General features: G+C 37.5%; 1 protein-coding gene across 1 annotated transcript; it reads right to left on the bottom strand.

The window, feature by feature from the left end:
• Positions 1-6457: 6457 nt before the first annotated feature.
• LOC149832547 (histone H1-like) lies at positions 6458-7908 on the bottom strand. Its single transcript, XM_090012500.1, has 2 exons — positions 7636-7908; positions 6458-7027 (listed from the first exon to the last, which is right to left on the bottom strand). The coding sequence occupies exons 1-2, from the start codon at positions 7828-7830 to the stop codon at positions 6620-6622; spliced, it is 603 nt and encodes a 200-aa protein (XP_089868626.1). The 5' UTR covers positions 7831-7908; the 3' UTR covers positions 6458-6619.
• Positions 7909-19602: the final 11694 nt, after the last annotated feature.

Below are 19602 nucleotides of genomic sequence, written 5' to 3'. Positions count from 1 at the left end.
AAATATCGGTGGATGACTGTTTCAAATATTTGGGATCTATCATTCAAAAGTATGAAAAAATTGATGGAGATGTAAATCATAGGATAAAGGTTGGGTGGATGAAATGAAAAAGTGCAACTGGAGTGTTGTGCGATCGTAGAATGCCATTGCAATTGAAGAAAAAGTTTTATAGGACGACAATTAGGTCGGCTTTACTATATGGTACGGAATGTTGGGCTGCCAAGAGACATCATATTCAAAAAATGAGTGTAGCTGAGATGTGTATGCTTAGATGGATGTGTGAAAATACAATAAAAGATAAGATTCGAAACGAGGAGATACATAAGAAAGTAGGCATTGCATCCATTGAAAATAAGATGAGAGAGAATCATTTACGGTGGTTTGGACATATTCGGTGAAGGCCTAATGATGCTCCAGTTACAAGGATGGAGAAATGGGAAAATATATTAGTTAAAAGAGGTCGGGGTAGGCCTAAGAAAACTTGGATGGAGATGATAGGAAAGGATATGAATGCTTTGAACCTCACCGAGGACATGGCATTGGATAGAAATGATTGGAGGAGAAGGATTCATGTGGAAGACCTAGAATGCTTTTCTTTTTTGGTTCATATCGCCGACCTCAATTGTTTTGGGATGAAGGCGTTGTTGTTGTTGTTGTTGTAGATCTTTTTATGGTTTAATTTGATTAAGGCATTTCTTGTATTTGATTAGGGTTGTTTTTCTTTGATTTTCTTTTATTCGGATTTTAGTTTTTATGGTTTCTTTGATTTTATGGGTTATTTATAATTTATTTTTCTTGTAGGTTATGGTCTTTGATTTATTTATGATTTATTTTCTTGTATTTTAAGGTTTTATAATTTATCTAAAGTTTATTTATGGGTTTTGCATTTGTATATAAAAATTTATGATTTCTTATTTTTTCTCAAATTACCCAAAATTGAAACATTTTTTTTGTACTTGATCGAGTTTAAAGTATTTATATATAAAATACTAATTCATATTATTTTTTTACAACAACAACAACAACGCCTTCATCCCAAACAATTGGGGTCGGCGATATGAACCAAAAAGAATATCATTTTGGGTCCTCCACATGAATCCTTCTCCTCCAATCATTTATATCCAATGTCATGTCCTCGGTGAGGTTCAAAGCTTTCATATCCTTTCTTATCATCTTCATCCAAGTCTTCTTAGGCCTACCCCGACCTCTTTTAGCTAATAGATTTTCCCATTTCTCCATCCTTCTAACCGGAGCATCATTAGGCCTTCGCCGAATATGCCCAAACCATCGTAAACGATTCTCACTCATCTTATTTTCAATGGATGCAACGCCTACCTTCTTGCGTATTTCCTCGTTTTGAATCTTATCTTTTAGTGTATTTCCACACATTCATCGAAGCATACGCATCTCAGTTACACTCATTTTTTGCAAATGATGTCTCTTGGCAGCCCAACATTTCGTACCATATAGTAAAGCGGGTCTAATTGTCATCCTATAATTCTTATTATTTTTTTAAATTACTTAAATTTTAAACATTTTTTTAGTTTTTAGATCTAATGTGAGATCTATATTTGAAACTAAAATCCATAATAAACATGTTAAAACATTCATATGATTGGACGGATAGAGTCTTACGATCCAAAACGAAGTTATCTGACTTATCCATTGTATGTTCATGTCCGCACAACGTAAAACAAACATTGGACTTTGAAACACAGTTTCCGTGCTAAACAAATATTGGATGGAGTACAGTTGCTACAAAACAGACAACCTATATTTTGTTGGTTTATTATTCGTTCTGTCCAATCTTCGACAAGCCATCAAAGATACCCTTAATCAACAGATAGGAATCTGCCTAACCCCAGCATTTCTATAAAAAAAAGAACTCAAAAAACTTGAAGGCCGATTGAATTACACTTTTGAAGTATTATCTTTTAGAGAAATTATCTCATGCAAGGCCTATTTGATGTGACGATTTTGGTCCTTGTGGATCGAACTGGACTGTGTCCTTTAATAGAAGTTCATTGGGTTAGGTCGCATGAGATCTTATGCACAATCGTGGCACGTTTGCAAGCACTTAGCAAGAGTGATTTTAAATACCTTTCGTGAATCTATACCTCTAGAGTACGAGTCACTTCTGCCACCCCGTGACAGAAAATCCCTCTTACAACCATAGGGAACTATTTTCTCACGTTTGCAATCACATGAGAAATTCATTCTCTTGAGCATCTCTCTCAATGTGACAGAGACTGATCCTGTTTTGGTTGTAAGCAAACACACCAACAAAGCCAACAATGTCTGATCTGCACCTTTCAATTGTCTACCTTTCATTGATGCCACAAAGGCTTCAATGTATAATAATATTGGAATTCCAGCTAGTGCATGCTTTTGGCAGTGCAGTCTCCCTTAGAAGGAAATGTTTTATTCCATTAAACCACTTTTTGTGGTGCGAGAACAATGCCTCACCCGTTGCTTTAACAAGCAGGAAATAACTTATGATTAGAATCCTTGGAAAACAAGGAATAGTTCAAAATCATCCATCAGAATGATTATCATACAAAACTAAAAAATTAAGAATCATCAATTAACACCAGATGGAAGCCCAAGTATTGCATGGGGAAAACCATACATCATATGAATTAGTACAAAATTCACCCTTCTCCAGACTGTCAGATGTTCTTCATTTAGCTTCTATATTTGGTCTCCAAAAACATCACAGAGAGGACTTCAGGTAACTGGTTTTCAAGTTCTATTATGATTGAAATGTGCCAACAACTACAGCTTGTGAAACAGAACCAATGCATAAGATACAGAATTGTTTCAGAATATCATCATCACTGCATTTCAAAGATGAAATATATCACATGAGAACATCAATCTGCTAAGTAAAAAGCTATAATCTTCTTTGCACAAAGGACAAAAACACTTGATAATTGATGAAGAATGCCATAGGATTTTCTATGTAGTGGGTGATGAAAGGTATTGCAGAGCCACACCTTCAAGCAAAAAATTGTTTCTTCACTTCATCTCTATCTCCACGAAATACTCTACAGCTAGTCGTAATTTAGACAACAAAAACTAGTGCTGAAGCTGAAGAATCGAACCAATAAACCTCCAACAGAACAAGCACTCAATCTCATGAATTCTGTAAATCCATATCCATCTCTAGGCATTTCTACCCGAACTTCCTGTATGGCTGAGTTAAACGGAGCACTAGTGCACAGATTGATGTGGTTGATATAGAAATTTTCAGATCTCATGGCTTCTTCCTGTTTCTCTACCTAAAAGAAATTATTAAGTCATGCACTTAATGGTCAATTGATATGGAACATTTCAGATCTCATGGCTGCTTCCTGTTTCTCTAATTCAAAGAAATGATTATGTCATGCACTTAATGGTCATTCGCCATGACTGTGATTGATGACAAGTTATTTCAAGCTTTCATCCTAACAATTTGGCCTTCTTTGAATTAAAATGAAACTTGGGATTGATATAGGATTTCGATTTGTTGCTTGATGATTCCGACCCTTGTTTGCTGCCAGGGAAACAGCTTCTTGCTACTTTGGTAATTGTATTTATTACGTGCAGCAATGATGCTCATATTGATGAAACATGTATTGGATGTGAAAAGTTTCCACAGGTGCACACCTTAGAAGTGAATATTAGGAGTACTTCCAAAAACTAGTTGAAAGTGATTAGCATGTGACAAAATCACAATTATCAAACAGCATTACAGTTGAAACGTTATTTTACTTTACAAAAATTAAAGATGCAGATGCAGATAGGCTGAACAACATTAGGCCTTCATTTTGGAAACCTGTTTTAAACCTTGGAAGCATGTGAATGCAAGCTTTATAAGCACCTAGCTTCCCTCTCTCCAAAAGCAGCTTCCTATACACCAAGAATACAAAAATATGCAGGAGAATCTAGTAACCATGACCAACCTCTTTTAAGTTTGAAGAGAAAGGGAAGGACGGGCGTGGGATAAGAAGTTTCTGCCTTTCCATTTAGGGCCTGTTTGGAATGTGGCGATCGGAGAGAAATGATGACAACTGGAGAGCAGTGGGACATGGACTGTCATCTAACCTGTTTGGGAAGGAGAAACCAACAGAATCTAATAAGAGGGAGGCAGTCCACCTCTGTCATTTTTTCTTTTTTCTCTAAAAGGTTTCTTTCACAAAGAGAAAGTATTTGTCAAGTCCTTCTCCTTGAAGGATTTCAATTGAAATGAGAAACTTCCAGCCAGTAAATAAGAACGGTAAATATTGCTATTTACCTGCTTTATCTTACCTTATTTGTTAAATTTATCTCTATTCTTCCTCTCATTCCATATTAATAAAGGGTTGTCTCCAAAGAAGACAGAAAATCAAAGAGAATTGGATAGCCTGAATCCATAAAAGAATTGAAAGAGTTGTCAAACAAGATAAATTACTCCAATTATTTACAAATCCATCTCTCTCCATTACAGTTCAACTTATTTCCCTCAAATCTTTTGCACTTACCATCTCCCAAATAGAGATCAAAATAAGCTGTTCTGCTGGTTATCTTTTTATTCTCCTCATTTTAGATGTTTCATATTTCCCAGCTTCTTAATTCTAGCCACAAATCTCCAAGGGAAACGAGGATACTTTTGTTCGTCCTTCGAAGAGCCTTTGTTACACAGGGAACATCTCCTCTAGATCAAGCGTGTGCATCATAAACTTCATATATTTGAATTTGAAATAGAAAAACAGGACCATGTCTTTGTTATTTCAATGCTACATGCAGTCATTAATACTAATCAGAGAATCACATCTTTTTATTATTTCAACACTGCGTAATGTTTTCCCGAACTAATCAGAGCACCTTAAGACACTGCATGATCCAATCGTGAAGCATTTCGCCGTCTGTTACTGCATCTTTATTATTTCAGAGGATGACCTGCCGGAGGTGGAGTGCCGCTCAATGGGTTATCGTTTGAAACGTGAGGAGAATTCGAATCGAAACGTAAGGTGAATCGAATAGGATACGCTTACCAGGCTACTGGACAGTGGACACCAGGCCATCTTCATCTAAGCCTTCTGAAAAGACTCGGGAGAGACGATGAGACTCGGAGAACCGGTGACGGAGGCCCGAAACCCTACTCTCAGTTGTAGCCGGTTGTGTCTTATGGTTCGGATCTACAGCATGGGTCCGAAATGTGAGATGGAACCGGAACGGCTGCAGCAGTTCTGTCAAAGGATCGGGTATCCAAACACCTCCCAAATAACTGGCTGTCGGATTGGGTTTCAGGTTTGGATTTTGTAGGGGCAAGAAAATGAAATCCTAAACCTAGGTCCACACAACTTAAGAAGCTTATTTTCACTCAAAAACTTGTAAAATACGGGGATCAAGCCAGGTCGAGTTGGATGTCGAACAAAAAAATCATAACCCAAACACCACATGCGAAGCTTTTGCTAAAGGTCGTCTTAACATGATCCAAAACAGACATCTTAAGGTACGTAACCATGGATCACGCTGATACCTTTTCGGGGTGTAATCCTGATACAGTTTTGCCTCACCCAGCGTGACCCAAATCAGATACCAAGGTACGTAACCATGGAACACGCTGGGTGAGATTGCTAATCCAAAACACGCCCTTCGGAGTTTTGTCACGTTCGAACTGGATACAGCCTCTATTAGCAATCCATATAGTATACGTCAAATCCAAACCAGAAAAGGAACAAACATGGTTAGGTTTAACTATAAGATTAGGGTCAGGTCAAGATCGTGCCTAACCCAACTAGTTTTAGCTTTTCCACATGAAAATGAACAGACTCTACCCACTGTCCAAGAATCATCCAAAGGGAAACTCATATCATGAGAAAATTCCAAGACTCTAGATTCAAGTGAATTTTGGGGTGAAACTAGACCAAATAATTAAAAATCAGATCTACTATCGGCCAAGCTAGATCCAGGACTACTTTTCATCCTAAGGGAGTGTTTGATGGGAGGGGCACACCTGTGTGTGGGGACGCAATATGCCCATACTCGGGCACTGTCTCACGAGTGACATGCAGGACGTGTGATGTTCAGAACATGACAAACTAAATCGTGTGCCAGTACTTTATGAAAAGCTCGTTTGGAAGGAAGAAAAACTCTGATAACTTTTCTAAATGAAAAGTTCTCTTGTTTGCAGAGCATGGAGAAAAACAATTCAAATCATCGACAGTAGTGATGGTGAAATGGATGGTGACCATGGGACGTGGTGAGCCACCCTCAAGGAGCTTCCTATAAAAAAATATATTTTTTAGAAAAAATACTCTCAGCCTAAAAAAAATGAAAAAGTCTCTGTAGAATTTTCATTTCAAATCACTTATCCTGAATCTCTCTTTCTTTCAAGCGTGATCAGAGTGTTGGGCAAGTCGTGCCAGTTACACCTCTTGGGAGTGCGACGTGCAAATCCAGGACAAATGCCACGATGACTGAGGAGAAGTAGTAGAAGAAGAAGAGAGTTGCATTCGAATTCACAGAGAAGAAAAACTAGAATTTACAGAGGATGATGGGGTAAAGGTCAAAATAAAAAAACTACGATCTCTAGACATCTTTATATGGGTTTTTTCCTCGTTTCTTCCCCACCACACCCAAGTTGCTCGGGAAATCAAGCCGACCTCTTGGCCTTCTTAGCGACGGGAGACTTAGCCGACTTGATCGACTTGGGCATCTTAGGCTTCGGAGGGGCAGACTTCCTCTTGGGGGTCTTCTTCACGGCGGGCTTCTTCGTCGGCTTGGCCGGAGCCTTCTTCGGCGCCGCCCTTGGCTTGGCCTGGTTCGAGGGCTTTTTGGCCGGGACGGAGGGGACCTTCTTCTTGGGAAGGTCAGCGAGCTTGAAGGAGGCCTTGACCTTGACGAGGTTCCCCCTGGCAGCAGCGTTTTTCAGCTGCAGGGAGAGCTTCTTCTTGTAGTTGGCCGGGAGAACGTCTTTGTGCTTCGACTCCATGTGCTTGGCGATCGCGTAAGCGCTCGACCCGTCCTTCTCGTGCAGAGCGACAATGGCTTCCTTGATCATCTGGCCACCGTCAGAGAAAAAGAAAATGCATGATCAGAACAACGAATACTCAGATCTAAGTAATCTAAAGAAACTAAACGAAATTCATTACGGGAAACGAGTGAAAATAACTTTTTGATGGAAAATGAGAACCTAAAGCATCGAAAGGGACCACTTCCAAAAGAAATCCATTCTTTGTATATCTTCAATGACGGAAACAAACTCTGTGAATATAATTATAGGTTGAATTCTCCCTTTAAAGGAAGTAAAAAAAAATGATAAACTGTACAAAACCACGGAAAAGGATCGGTAATTTAAAAGGGGTCACGATCTCTAGCAAAACAAACCGAAATTCAAGGTCACCGAGTCAAAATCAAGTGAAATCACCGGAAACAAAACTATGTTTTCATAAAAAATATCGATTAAACTATGATTTTTACAACTGGTCTACAAGAAGAGACGAAAGGAAAAGGGAAAACAAACCATAGGGCCACGGAAGATCAAAGAATATCACACAATCAACAGAATTCTAATCTTTTCTGAAGCAAAACGAGCAAGGATCACAAAAAAAAGGACTCGAAAAGCAAACCCTAGAAACGAAAATACATCCTCAACGATCAGACACAAACCTGGAGGTAAGGAGGGTGAGAAGGGGCCGACTTGGCCTCCTTGGGCTTCTTTTCCTTGGGTACCTTTGGCTTCTTCTCCTTGGCCGGATTCTCCGCCACCGCCGGAGCTTCGGCCGGTGGAACTTCGGCCGCCACGATTGGAGCTTCGGCCGGTGGAACTTCGGCCGCCACGATTTGAGCTTCGGTTTCAGCCATTCGCAAGCAAAAACGAGAGCAACAGAGAAAGAGAGAGAGGAAGACGACGACTCCGACGAGTTTCCGATTTGCAGAGAGGGATTTGAACGAGGGAGGTTTAAGAACCAGAGGTGCCAGGCGAAAAGAGGATAGAGACGGCCTCTGATTGGTTGTCCCGCCCCACACACGGATCGAAGACGTCATTTCTCCCGATCTTGGCCGTCCATGTGGCTCCATCAAAGCCGTCTAAACGCCGTTCTTAAAAAAAAAAATCGATTCCATTTTCTTGTTCCCTTCTTTTTAGTTGGCCTCACCTTTGCTTCTCGTTATGGACTCTTTTCTTTGTGCTTCTGTGTAGAGTTTGCCACCCTCTACTGGTCAGCCCTGTGGATCTTTTCTCGTGGGGTTTGCTTTGTGATGAAGAGGAGAAAGTAAGGGTTTTTGTGGTTCAATTTTTGGGCCAATTAGTTGGCGTTTTGGGGCACTTCTAGGCCATTTTGTTGGTATGACTTCAATATGTGTTTTTGGATGTGTGGTGTGTGACTAGTTTTCCCATATGTGTTTGATTCAAAATCATTCTTATCCAAATCCATTCGAATAGGCATGAATCGGTAGATTTTAATTAAATTGACCTCGTTAATTTAATTAAAATTTGACATGAATCAATTTTCTTTTTTCCAGTTTAATATGTCGTTATAGTTGTGATATTTGTTTGCTATTATATCTTTTAAGCTTAAAGGTGCTTTTTAGAATTTGATTGAACTTCTAAGAAACCATCGCCTTCATTTATGTATTTTCTTTTTTTAGATAATATTGTGTCTTTTTTTAATTTTGTTTTGTTATGTTTATTGGATTTTTTCAAAATGGGAATTTTTAAGTAGACCGATTCTAAATGATTTGATTCTATGAATAAACATACAAACAAAAAACAAAAAAACAAAAAATTAGTTTTTAAAAATAAATTATACATATTAGAATTTGCAAGATGAGTGATTCAACCCTAGCAAGACCTGCCACTATAACAATCATAATATAATAAAAATCTTGACAATTCACGGTTCTCCATTATCACAAGACTAATAACTTCCCAATCAAAATACATAGTTAAGGTGGAAGACCAGTATTGCACTATGAAAATACCCAATCAGAATAATAGCACCAAATAAAAGAAAATAATCGATAATTGTAGTATGATAAGACAACTTCAATTTTAGCCAGAACCATGCATCTTGGCAGATTAAGTGAGTGACTGCTTCTCTTAAGGCTTAATCTACACAATAGTCGACCTTCAATAGGCTTAAGCCACTAAGAATGTGCATTGTGCATAAAAAGAGTGCAACTAAAGATGGCCAAAAAACAGAATTGCTATTATATTTGCAAGAATATCAAAAACCAAGGGCATAAATCATCCAATCATATTCACATAAGATAAAAAGGAAAATCCTGAATTGAAATTAAAGCATCTGACATCTTCTCTAATTAGAAAATCCAAAAATCATAACACATTGCAATCATGCTCTATGTATAGGGAACATCAGTCACTGCTATAAATTCATCAATGCAAATTTTGCAAGCCTGTGAATATAACCTGTGAACACCTTAAAATGCCTCTCTCACATCCTCTACATAAAGTGTTTATGAAAGAAATAATATCAACATTGGTGTGGACCCCCATGTTAAAATAATCTGATAATAAATAAACAAAAATTAATACAGGACGATACACGCCCAGTTATCTAGTTAAATAAAAATTAATACATGTCTTTCACTATAATGCTCATGAACCGTATGTTATCTACTTAAATAAAAAATAATTAATTTATTATTTGGGAATACTTATTAGTATTTATTGAACCTGGTATATCACAAACACTAAACTTTGGCATGTCATGCTAAAAAGGATAAAAGTTCAAGCCAATTATGAAGTGAAAGGCAACTAAAATCCTAATACAGTGGAATGATGACATAAATCAAGACCAAAGCCTCACTGGTCATTCTTAGATGCAAAATGTGGATGATGAAATGTGAAAAGCTGAAAATAGCCACAACAATGTATCAAAGAGTTAAACAAACCTCTCAAAACGATTCAAAATGGTGATGCATAAACTAGATGAAAATAAAAATCTAGGTACGACCGCGAAGCATGCCAAGTGTCCCAGATATAGTTCAAGGGACTTCACGTACACAGAAGAATATCCAAGTTGGCAACCATCCAAAGCTAAAATTATGGTAAGAACTAGGCCCATACAGATTATCAAATGCAAACTGCAAATGAATCTTCAGACATGGAGGTTGTGAAGGAGCAAGCCTGGACACACTGTGCAGTTTCACAACATAAGCTGTCTCAAAGTGTAACAAGTTCAAAACTGTTCAAAACTATTCTCGGTAAATACTTAACAAATGACTATTATATAAAAGAGTATATACAAAACAGGAAAACAACAACAAAATTATAAAAGAAAAGTATAAATTGTTGGACATTTGGGTTTGGGTTCAACCCATAGTGTGACCCGGTTTAACACTAATGAGGGTGTAGTGGGCCATTAGTGGGTAATTAGTGGGATTCAGTAGGGTAGGAGTTACAAGAATGTGAAGGGGTTCACATTCTGAAACACCCCCTTAATCCTCCAATATAAATATGGGGCTTGACTGCATGATGAGAGCAGTTGAAGCCTATTTCTTGTGTCCTCATAATTCTCATTTGGGTTTAGAGTCCTGCTCACCATTGACTTGAAAGCCTGGGCTCATCGTGGGTGTCGATAGGCTGAGGAGAACTTCAAGCACCCACATGTCACATCAACCATGGTGTCTACTGGTATGTGTTGAATTAGCATTCTGATTCTAATTTTGAAGCATACGCCAACATTGGGTTATGAGCCCACACTATTGTGCATTTTGCTGTGCATGTAGGTGCATCGGGAGCGTTCAGTCTACGCTCGCCGATGTCGGTATATTTATTTATCGCTGCTAATGCATACTCGGACCTGTTGTCGCATTCTCGTGCCACTAATCGTAGTGGACCGATAACGGTCACTGGTGCTGGAGACAACGAGTAGCAGGATCAGGGTCATCATGCTTGTAAGCTCGTCTGCTACTGGTGACTGGCGGCCTTGCTGGATGTGGGTCATCGACGATTTGTGTTCTGTTCCCCCCCCCCCCCCGCTACAATATATGTTCTGAATTGCAGAGGAGATTCAACCTTGCCCCTTCACAGAAATTGACATTCATCGAGGTTGGAAGGGGAAACCGAAAGTCAAATGTCGTCATTGTTGGCCTTCACCGAAGCCATCCTCTACATTCGAAGGGCGGCAGCTCTAACACCATAATATTGGCGTGTGCTTTAAAATTAGAACCAGAATGCTAATTCAACGCATATCGAGAAATGCCATGATCGATGTGACATGTGGGTACTCGACATTCTCCTCAGCCTATCGATGCCCACGATGAGCCTAGGTCTTCAAGTTGATGATGAGTAAGATCTTAAACCCAAATATAAATTATGAGGACACAGGTAATAGGCTTCAATTGCTCTCACCATGCAGCCAAGCCCCATATTTATAGTGAAGGATAAGGTGGGGTTTTAGAATGTGAACCCCTTCATATTCTTGTAAACCCTACCCTGCTAAATCCTATTAATTCCCCACTAATGGCCCCACTAACCCGTCATTAGTGTCAAACTAAGTCACACTATGGGTTGGACCTAAACCCAAATGTCCAACATTCTCTCACTTGACCCATTAACACTAAAAATGTATAAAATTGAGGTTTATAACGTTATCTTGACTTAATTCTTCATGTGGGTCCACATGTTATCATGTATCACAAGAATGAATCATATGAGTCATGAAGATGATCATCTTTTTATGAAATATCATATTTTTATGTACTACAATATAATTCATTTTCAGTGCTTTAGCATGTTAAGATTACATTTATGAATAGGTTGGTCTTTAACCCATTCTATTGGTCCTTTTAATATTGTTATTCTGCTATTCTCTCTAACCAAATGAGAGATCCTTTATGCAAAATCAATAATACACAAAGTCATAGATAATCAATTTATTTTTACAAATATGATCATATAATGTATTGTCATACATCAGAAAGAATTAAACAGACCGATCTCCTTTACATATTAGGAATACAATCTCGGTGCTAACCCTTTAGTAAGAAGATACGTAGCCATTTTCTTCGTATAAATTGTATTAATACAAACCGGATAATTCTCAGTCATTTCTTTAAGAATAAAGTACTTTAACTCTATATATTGACATGAGATTGAGTTCTTGTTGTTATTTGAGAAAGACACATCTGCTTCATTATCACAAAAGATCTTTAGTATTTTTTCAATAGAGTCCACAATCCCAAAACCCATAATGAAGTTTCTTATTCATATGGCTTGAGATAAAATCTCGTATAAAATCAATAATTTTTTTTCTAATGAATTTTAAAATTTCTTCATTGTCCTGCAGTGAGAGATAACAACTCAAATATTCTAAGTCATTCACAATTGTAAAAGCAATAAGCTAAGAATATTCGAATACTTACACTTCTTATAGACACCCTTTTAAGCGCTTTCACTTCTTATAGACAACCTTTAGAGCAGTTGTTCTATTCTCCATATGAGTGGAAGATTAATCGCTTTATACAAGATTTATATTGAAAAGGTAAATGCAAGACCCTTTATTATTCACCTTTTCTGAGACAAGTATGATTAAGTCATTATCGTTCCATTTTGGTGAAAACAATAATACTCATAGTTGCTTCATCTTCTCAATTCACAAGAAATTGGCTTCAATTGGTGAAACTAGCATATGATGTAACTAGATACAATTCAACAATGTATTTTTGGGTATGGACATGCTTCATGGGCTGAAATATATATTTACTATTACACTCTGTGTGAATTTAAAACACAATGACCTATCTTTGGGTAGAATCATCGTTTAATAAAACCACACACAATCATAATATTGAATCTTAATACAGTTCAAAAAATCCTTAATTAACGCAACTCAAATCACTTTGGTGATTGCAAAATTGAGTCAAGAAAGATCTTCTATCGAAATCATATTCGTATTATGGAACATGCTCATGCACACATGTTAATGCATATATATGCATGACAAAATATGCATTACATCATCAAAATACAAGTTCATGCTTCAACTTATATGCATAAACTAATTTTGATGATAACACATTAAAAATGTCATGAATTAAGTCACAATTCATGCTTAAAAATATGATGCATAACTTAAACAACATAAAACATATGTATTAAACATGCATAAGTCATGCTTCCTTATCAACAAACACTTATAAAGCATGAAAAATAATAAAAACATACTTTTATAGGTAAAACCCAAGGTCCTCAAGCTGGAATCAGTTTAAAAATACTTTAAACCAGTTTGAAACAACCTTAAACCTGTTATACATTTGAAAAAAAATGAAAATAGGCAGAAAGGGCAAGGGTTTTCGGAGTGAACATTATGATCGATGCTCGTGAGAGAGATCACAAAGAGAGAGAAAGAGGGAGAGAGAGAGAAATATAAGAAGGGTTTGTCGAGCCCTTTTTATTGATATCACTCTATAACGATAATATAATTATCGTTGTTATAGAGTAAAATTCTATAACGATGAGAGCCAAATCTCATTGTTATTTTAACAATGATATTCTCTGTTCGTTATTGATCAAGACGAGGCGTGATTTTAACAACACTAACGTCACTCTATAACGATGACATAACTATCGTTGTTATAGAGTAAAACCCTATAACAACGAGAGAATCTTCTCACTGTTATTGAACTATAACGTCAAGATCTTTGGGTCATTAAAGTGTTTTAACAATAATATTTAGGCCAAAGAATCTCACAAGAAATGTGTGCAGAGGCAAGGCATTCTAGGGGATATCCACCTCATCGTTATTTATGAAGCTAATAGTGATGAGATTTATGATCGTAGTAGAGTAATAGCGATTCATGGATTGCCGTTATTGATGAAGATAATAACGAGAACAAAAATCTCGTCATTATTGCTTGATCAATAACAACAAGATCTTTTCTCACTAAAAAAAGGTCAACGCTATTGACCTTCATCCTTATAGTGCACCAACCCAAATTCAACAACAATTGACCCCCTCACGACCATAACACATTCTCCTAAAAGCGTCACTCAGAATACCTTGCAAGTATCTCAACGAATGTTATTTTTGACCAAGCATTGCAGCCAAGCTTAGACTTTTATTCGCCTAGTTCAGTATCACCATATGTGGTTGAAAACACTTAATGTGATCTATGAGGGAATTAGGCATAACCCACATGCACCTCTATGAGAAACAAACTTTACACGTGAGATATCTTATCCGAGTTGATACGTACTTAACCAAATCTCCAAACACTATGTTAAAATGTTTGTAAACACAATATACGAAAAATAATCCTATTGTACAATAAATATGATGTGTTTCCCAAAATACCCTAAATTTTTTGAAATCTGCCCGTTGTCCAAAATCGCAAATAGAAAACTTTTTAGGACTTTTTTACCATAGTTTAAAAACTCATCGGGTCAACCCAGTGACTCTGTCCAGATTGCCCAATCACTCGGTAAAAACCGAGTAGAAACTCATTTTAAATAAAACCCAAATAAGTCATTGAGTTGACCCGACCGAGTCATGGGCTGTATTCTTGTCCCCCTCATCAAGCCATCTACATCTAGCCTTCTGATTGCACATTGTTTCTTCCATCTCCTGTAATGTTTTCAATTCATCCTTGAGTTGAAGCTCTTCTGCTCAAGCCCTTGATTTCCCCAATTGAGATTGTAATTGGAGCAAGTTCGATCTACAATAAATACCCATTTGTCTTTTTAGTGACAGGACCAAGATAAGATTTAGCCCATTGACCTAGGTTGTGTTTGGTAACTTCAAGCCGAGAGATCAACACAAACATAGGGCACCCTCTTACTTCTAACGCCCAACTTGCTCTATTAATCTGCTCACATTCTTCTCTAAGGGTCCAGTGGTCGTAGAATTTGAATGAGGTGGATGCTTTGTGATAGGGAGCCGATGAGATTAGAATCCCATTATGATCTGAAACAAGCTTAGGGATGAGTTGTCCTTGGACACATGCATTATTGACAAGACACTTGTCCAGGCGCCCAACACGAAAGTTTGCTCCTTGTTGAGAGTTGTGCCACGTGAGGGAGCCATTTGGAGGATGAATTTCAGAAAGTCCACACTCCTCAATCATCTAGTTGAATTGATTGTTATCTGGATGACCATGTTGTGAACCCACTCGCTCCGTGATGGACCGAGTCATGTTCCAATCCCCTGAGATGATCCACGGACCATGTTGTTGTAGTAAGTTCCATAGCTCGCTTCGACTAGGCTCATCATTTCGTCCATAGACTATTGAGGCTATGAAGATGTTATTACCATGCTCCACTATCGTAGTATTCTTGTTCCAGCTATCTACAACAACAACAACAACAACTACGCCTTCATCCCAAAACAATTGGGGTCAGCGATATGAACCAAAAAAGAAATTCATTTTGGGTCTTCCACATGAATCCTTTTCCTCCAATCATTTCTATCCAACGCCATGTCCTCGGTGAGGTTCAAAGCATTCATATCCTTTCCTATCATCTCCATCCAAGTCTTCCTAGGCCTACCCCGACCTCTTTTAACTAATATATTTTCCCATTTCTCCAACCTTCTAACTGGAGCATCATTAGGCCTTCGCCGAATATGTCCAAACCACCGTAAACGATTCTCTCGCATCTTATTTTCAATGGGTGCAACACCTACCTTCTTACGTATCTCTTCGTTCTGAATCTTATCTTTTATTGTATTTCCACACATCCATCTAAGCATTCGCATCTCAGCTACACTCATTTTTTGAATATGATGTCTCTTGGCAGCCCAACATTCCGTACCATATAGTAAAGCGGGTCTAATAGTCGTCCTATAAAACTTTCCCTTCAACCGCAATGGCATTCTACGATCGCACAGCACTCCAGTAGCACTTTTCCATTTCATCCACCCAACCTTTATCCTATGATTTACATCTCCATCAATTTCTCCATACTTTTGAATGATGGATCCCAAATATTTGAAATAATCATTCACCGGTATATCTTGCTCACCAAGTTTCACTACACTCCCATCACTACTTCGTTGCTTACTAAACCGACATTCCATATATTCAGTCTTACTCTTACTCAACTTAAAACCTCTAGCTTCCAATGTCTGTCTCCATAATTCTAACTTAGCATTAACCCCATCTCTAGACTCATCAATCAAAACAATATCATCAGCAAACAACATACACCACGGTACATTTTCTTGAATTGATCTCGTAAGCTCATCCATCACTATCGCAAATAGGAAAGGGCTTAAAGCAGATCCTTGATGTAACCCAACCTTATCGGAAAATTGGTTGTCACCCCTCCACAAGTGCGGACATTGGTTACTACTCCTTCATACATATCTTTAATTATACTAATGTACTTGAGAGAAACACCTTTCTTCATCATTGTCCACCAGAGAACGTCCCTAGGTACTCTATCGTATGCCTTCTCTAAAACAATAAAAACCATATGCAAATCTTTGTTCCTCTCTCTATATCTTTCAATAAGTTGTCTAAGAAGATGTATAGCTTCCATAGTTGATCTTCCAGGCATAAAACCAAATTGATTCTCCGATATCATGACAACCTTCCTCAACCTAGACTCAATCACCCTCTCCCAAAGTTTCATAGTATGACTCATGAGTTTTATACCACGATAGTTTGTGCAATCTTGTATATCACCCTTATTCTTATATAAAGGCACCAAAGTACTCTTCCTCCACTCATTAGGCATCTTATTTGTTCGCCAAATCAAGTTAAAAAGATTTGTCAACCATTCTAAACCTTTCTCTCCCAAGCATTTCCAAGCCTCGATAGGTATACCATCTGGGCCAACTGCCCTTCTTGATTTCATTTTCTTCAAAGCCTCTGCAATTTCTTTCTTTTGAATCTTGCGCATGAAGTCACGATTTATCTCATGAAAAGGAATGGAGAAGTCTCCAAGATCTTGAGCATGACTATCATTAAATAGCTTATCAAAATAATCTTTTCATCTCTCCTTAATCTCCTCATCTTTGACTAAAACCCTTTGCGTTTCATCTTTGATACATCTAACCATACCCAAATCCTTCGATTTCCTATCTCTCATCTTTGCAAGCCTATAAATATCCTTCTCGCCTTCTTTGGTATCCAACTTGTCATAAACCTCCTTATATACCTTAGCCCTCGCGTTTCGAACAACTTTTTTAGCTTCCTTCTTTGCTATCATATACTTCTCCAAATTCTCATTATCACGACTCTTACTTAGATTTCTATAACACTCTCCTTTAACCTTAATAGCTAATTTGACATCCTCGTTCCACCATGATGTATCCTTACCTAGTGGTGCACCGCCTTTAGACTCACCCAATACCTCCTTAGCTACTTTTCTCATACCACCCGCTATCTTATTCCACATTGATTCTGAATCCTCCTCGAGACACCAATCAACTTCCTTAACTACCTGCTCTACAAACATTCCTTGTTTAGCTCCTTTCAGTGCCCACCACTTAATTCTAGGATCTATCCTATGTCTATCCCTTTTGCGGCATTGTCTAATTCTAAGATCTAAAATTAAGACTCTATGTTGTGTAGCTACACTTTCTCCTGGTATAACCTTACAATCGATGCAACAACCCCTATCTCTCTTTCTAAGTAGGAAAAAATCTATCTGACTCGTATTAACCCCACTTTTAAATGTTACTAGGTGAGACTCCCTCTTCCTAAACCAAGTGTTTGCTAAGATCATATCATAGGACAAACAAAAATCTAAAATCCTTTCTCCACTTTCATTTCTTTCTCCTATACCATAGCCTCCATGGATATTCTCAAATCCATCCCTACTAATTCCTACATGTCCATTAAGGTCACCGCCGATGAAAAGCTTTTCTCCATAAGATGTCTCTTATACTACTCCATCTAAATCTTCCAAAAATTGATGTTTAATGGAATCATCTAAACCTACTTGAGGTGCATAAACACTAATAATATTAATAATATCCGTACCTAATACTAATTTAATAAGTAAAATTCTATCACCCTTCCTACGGACCTCAACTACATTATCTATAAACTGACGACTCATAGCAATCCCTACTCCATTCCTATTCCTATTTATTCCTGTATACCAAATCTTATATCCCCAAGGTTCTATCACTTTAGCTTTCTCACCTACCCATTTGGTCTCTTGAAGACATAAAATATCAATCTTTCTCCTACACATAACATCTACTAACTCTACCAACTTACCAGTTAAAGACCCTATGTTCCAAGTGGCTAACCTAATTTTATGGTCTTGGACTAACTTCTTTACCCCCACCCATCCAACAAAGTGAGGGAACCCTTGCCTATTTGACACCACACCCGGGCGCCGGTGTGACGCGTCGCTTCTGGGCGACGACCTAGCAACCCTTGCACATTTATCACTGCCTCCGGGCCTAGAGAGTACAGCGCGTCGCTCAGTAGGGAACGCCCCAACGAAATTCTCATATTGGTTCATTTTCATAGGATATGACAAAGTTTTTATGCTGGCTGTCACAGGCCTACCGCAACCCTCCTCCTTTATCCGGGCTTGGGACCGGCAGTGTATAACTACACAGGCGGAGTTTTGTTCCAGCTATCTAATGCCACAAAATTATTATTCAATTTTTTTTTTGGAGTACTTTTGAGGCATTGTGGGTCCTTAATGTTTTTTAATATTAAAAAGCATTTTCTTGTGAACACATATATACTTAAAAAATAAATATTACTAGTATTTCTCTTATTAGTAAAATCTAAAAAGTAACTAACAATTAGATTGTTTACACATTGATCAATTGAGAAAGCCACAACTTAAATGTTGATCTTATCCGACTATCCAAAAGTGGTTTCCACTAAATTGACCATATAAAACACATTTGCATGGTCAGATTAAGGCCACATTTAGAAGCGAGAAAATGGTCATAAAATGCAGGTAGAAAATAAAAAATGATAACTTTTTCAACCATTTCAATGAGAATTTTTTGTTTTAAAACTTTTTGTAAAAGGTTTTCCTCCGAGGAGGATTTTTTCTCATCAAATTTCTTATTTGATTAGGGCAACCATTCACTTATAATACATCTCATCCCTGCTTCCTTCATCTTCATCTCTAATTGATCGTCTCTCTTTCTCCCATTCATTTTACTTGCATTTTACATTCCATTTTTCTCGTGCTATACAAATATGTGATTTTTTTTTATATATAGATATAAAAAACTTATAGTATCAAAACTTTTCATAGATTTTTTTTTTTCACGTGAGAACTTATCTTGCTTCCAAACGTGCAATAAAATAATTACAAAAGTGTGAAAAATGGATGTGCACACCAGGCAGGGATAAAATTCGTGAAAGCCAACCACCCCCTTTCACTTGACCTATTTATTAATACTTGAATTCAATTTTGGAACAACACTTTCTACAAGATTTATGCTCAAATATAATTCGTTTGCATTTTTTTATTCATGGAAACCCTACGTTACAAGAACACCATTTCATGACACAAACATACACGACGACACAGACATGGACACGTACAACATTATTTTAATATTTTTTAATAATATTTGAATACTTTTTGATATTTTACAATAAAACATGCAATTTTTACTATTAAATTATCAAAAAATAGGTTTTATTGATTAAACATTTTGAAAATTTTGTCATCGCGTCACG

The sequence above is a fragment of the Nuphar pumila genome, chromosome 7, assembly GCF_984573655.1.
Source record: "Nuphar pumila chromosome 7, dmNupPumi1.hap1.1, whole genome shotgun sequence".
NCBI lineage: Eukaryota > Viridiplantae > Streptophyta > Magnoliopsida > Nymphaeales > Nymphaeaceae > Nuphar > Nuphar pumila.
The sequence above is the reverse complement of the archived record's forward strand: the minus strand, read 5'-3'. Positions and strand labels throughout refer to the sequence as shown.

Bases quoted from the DNA above. Each gene is read 5' to 3' on its own strand.
- LOC149832547 (XM_090012500.1), bottom strand. From the start codon at position 7,830: ATGGCTGAAACCGAAGCTCAAATCGTGGCGGCCGAAGTTCCACCGGCC. The intron at 7,028-7,635 runs GTTTGTGTCTGA...GACGGTGGCCAG, and splicing joins CTCACCCTCCTTACCTCCAG to ATGATCAAGGAAGCCATTGT.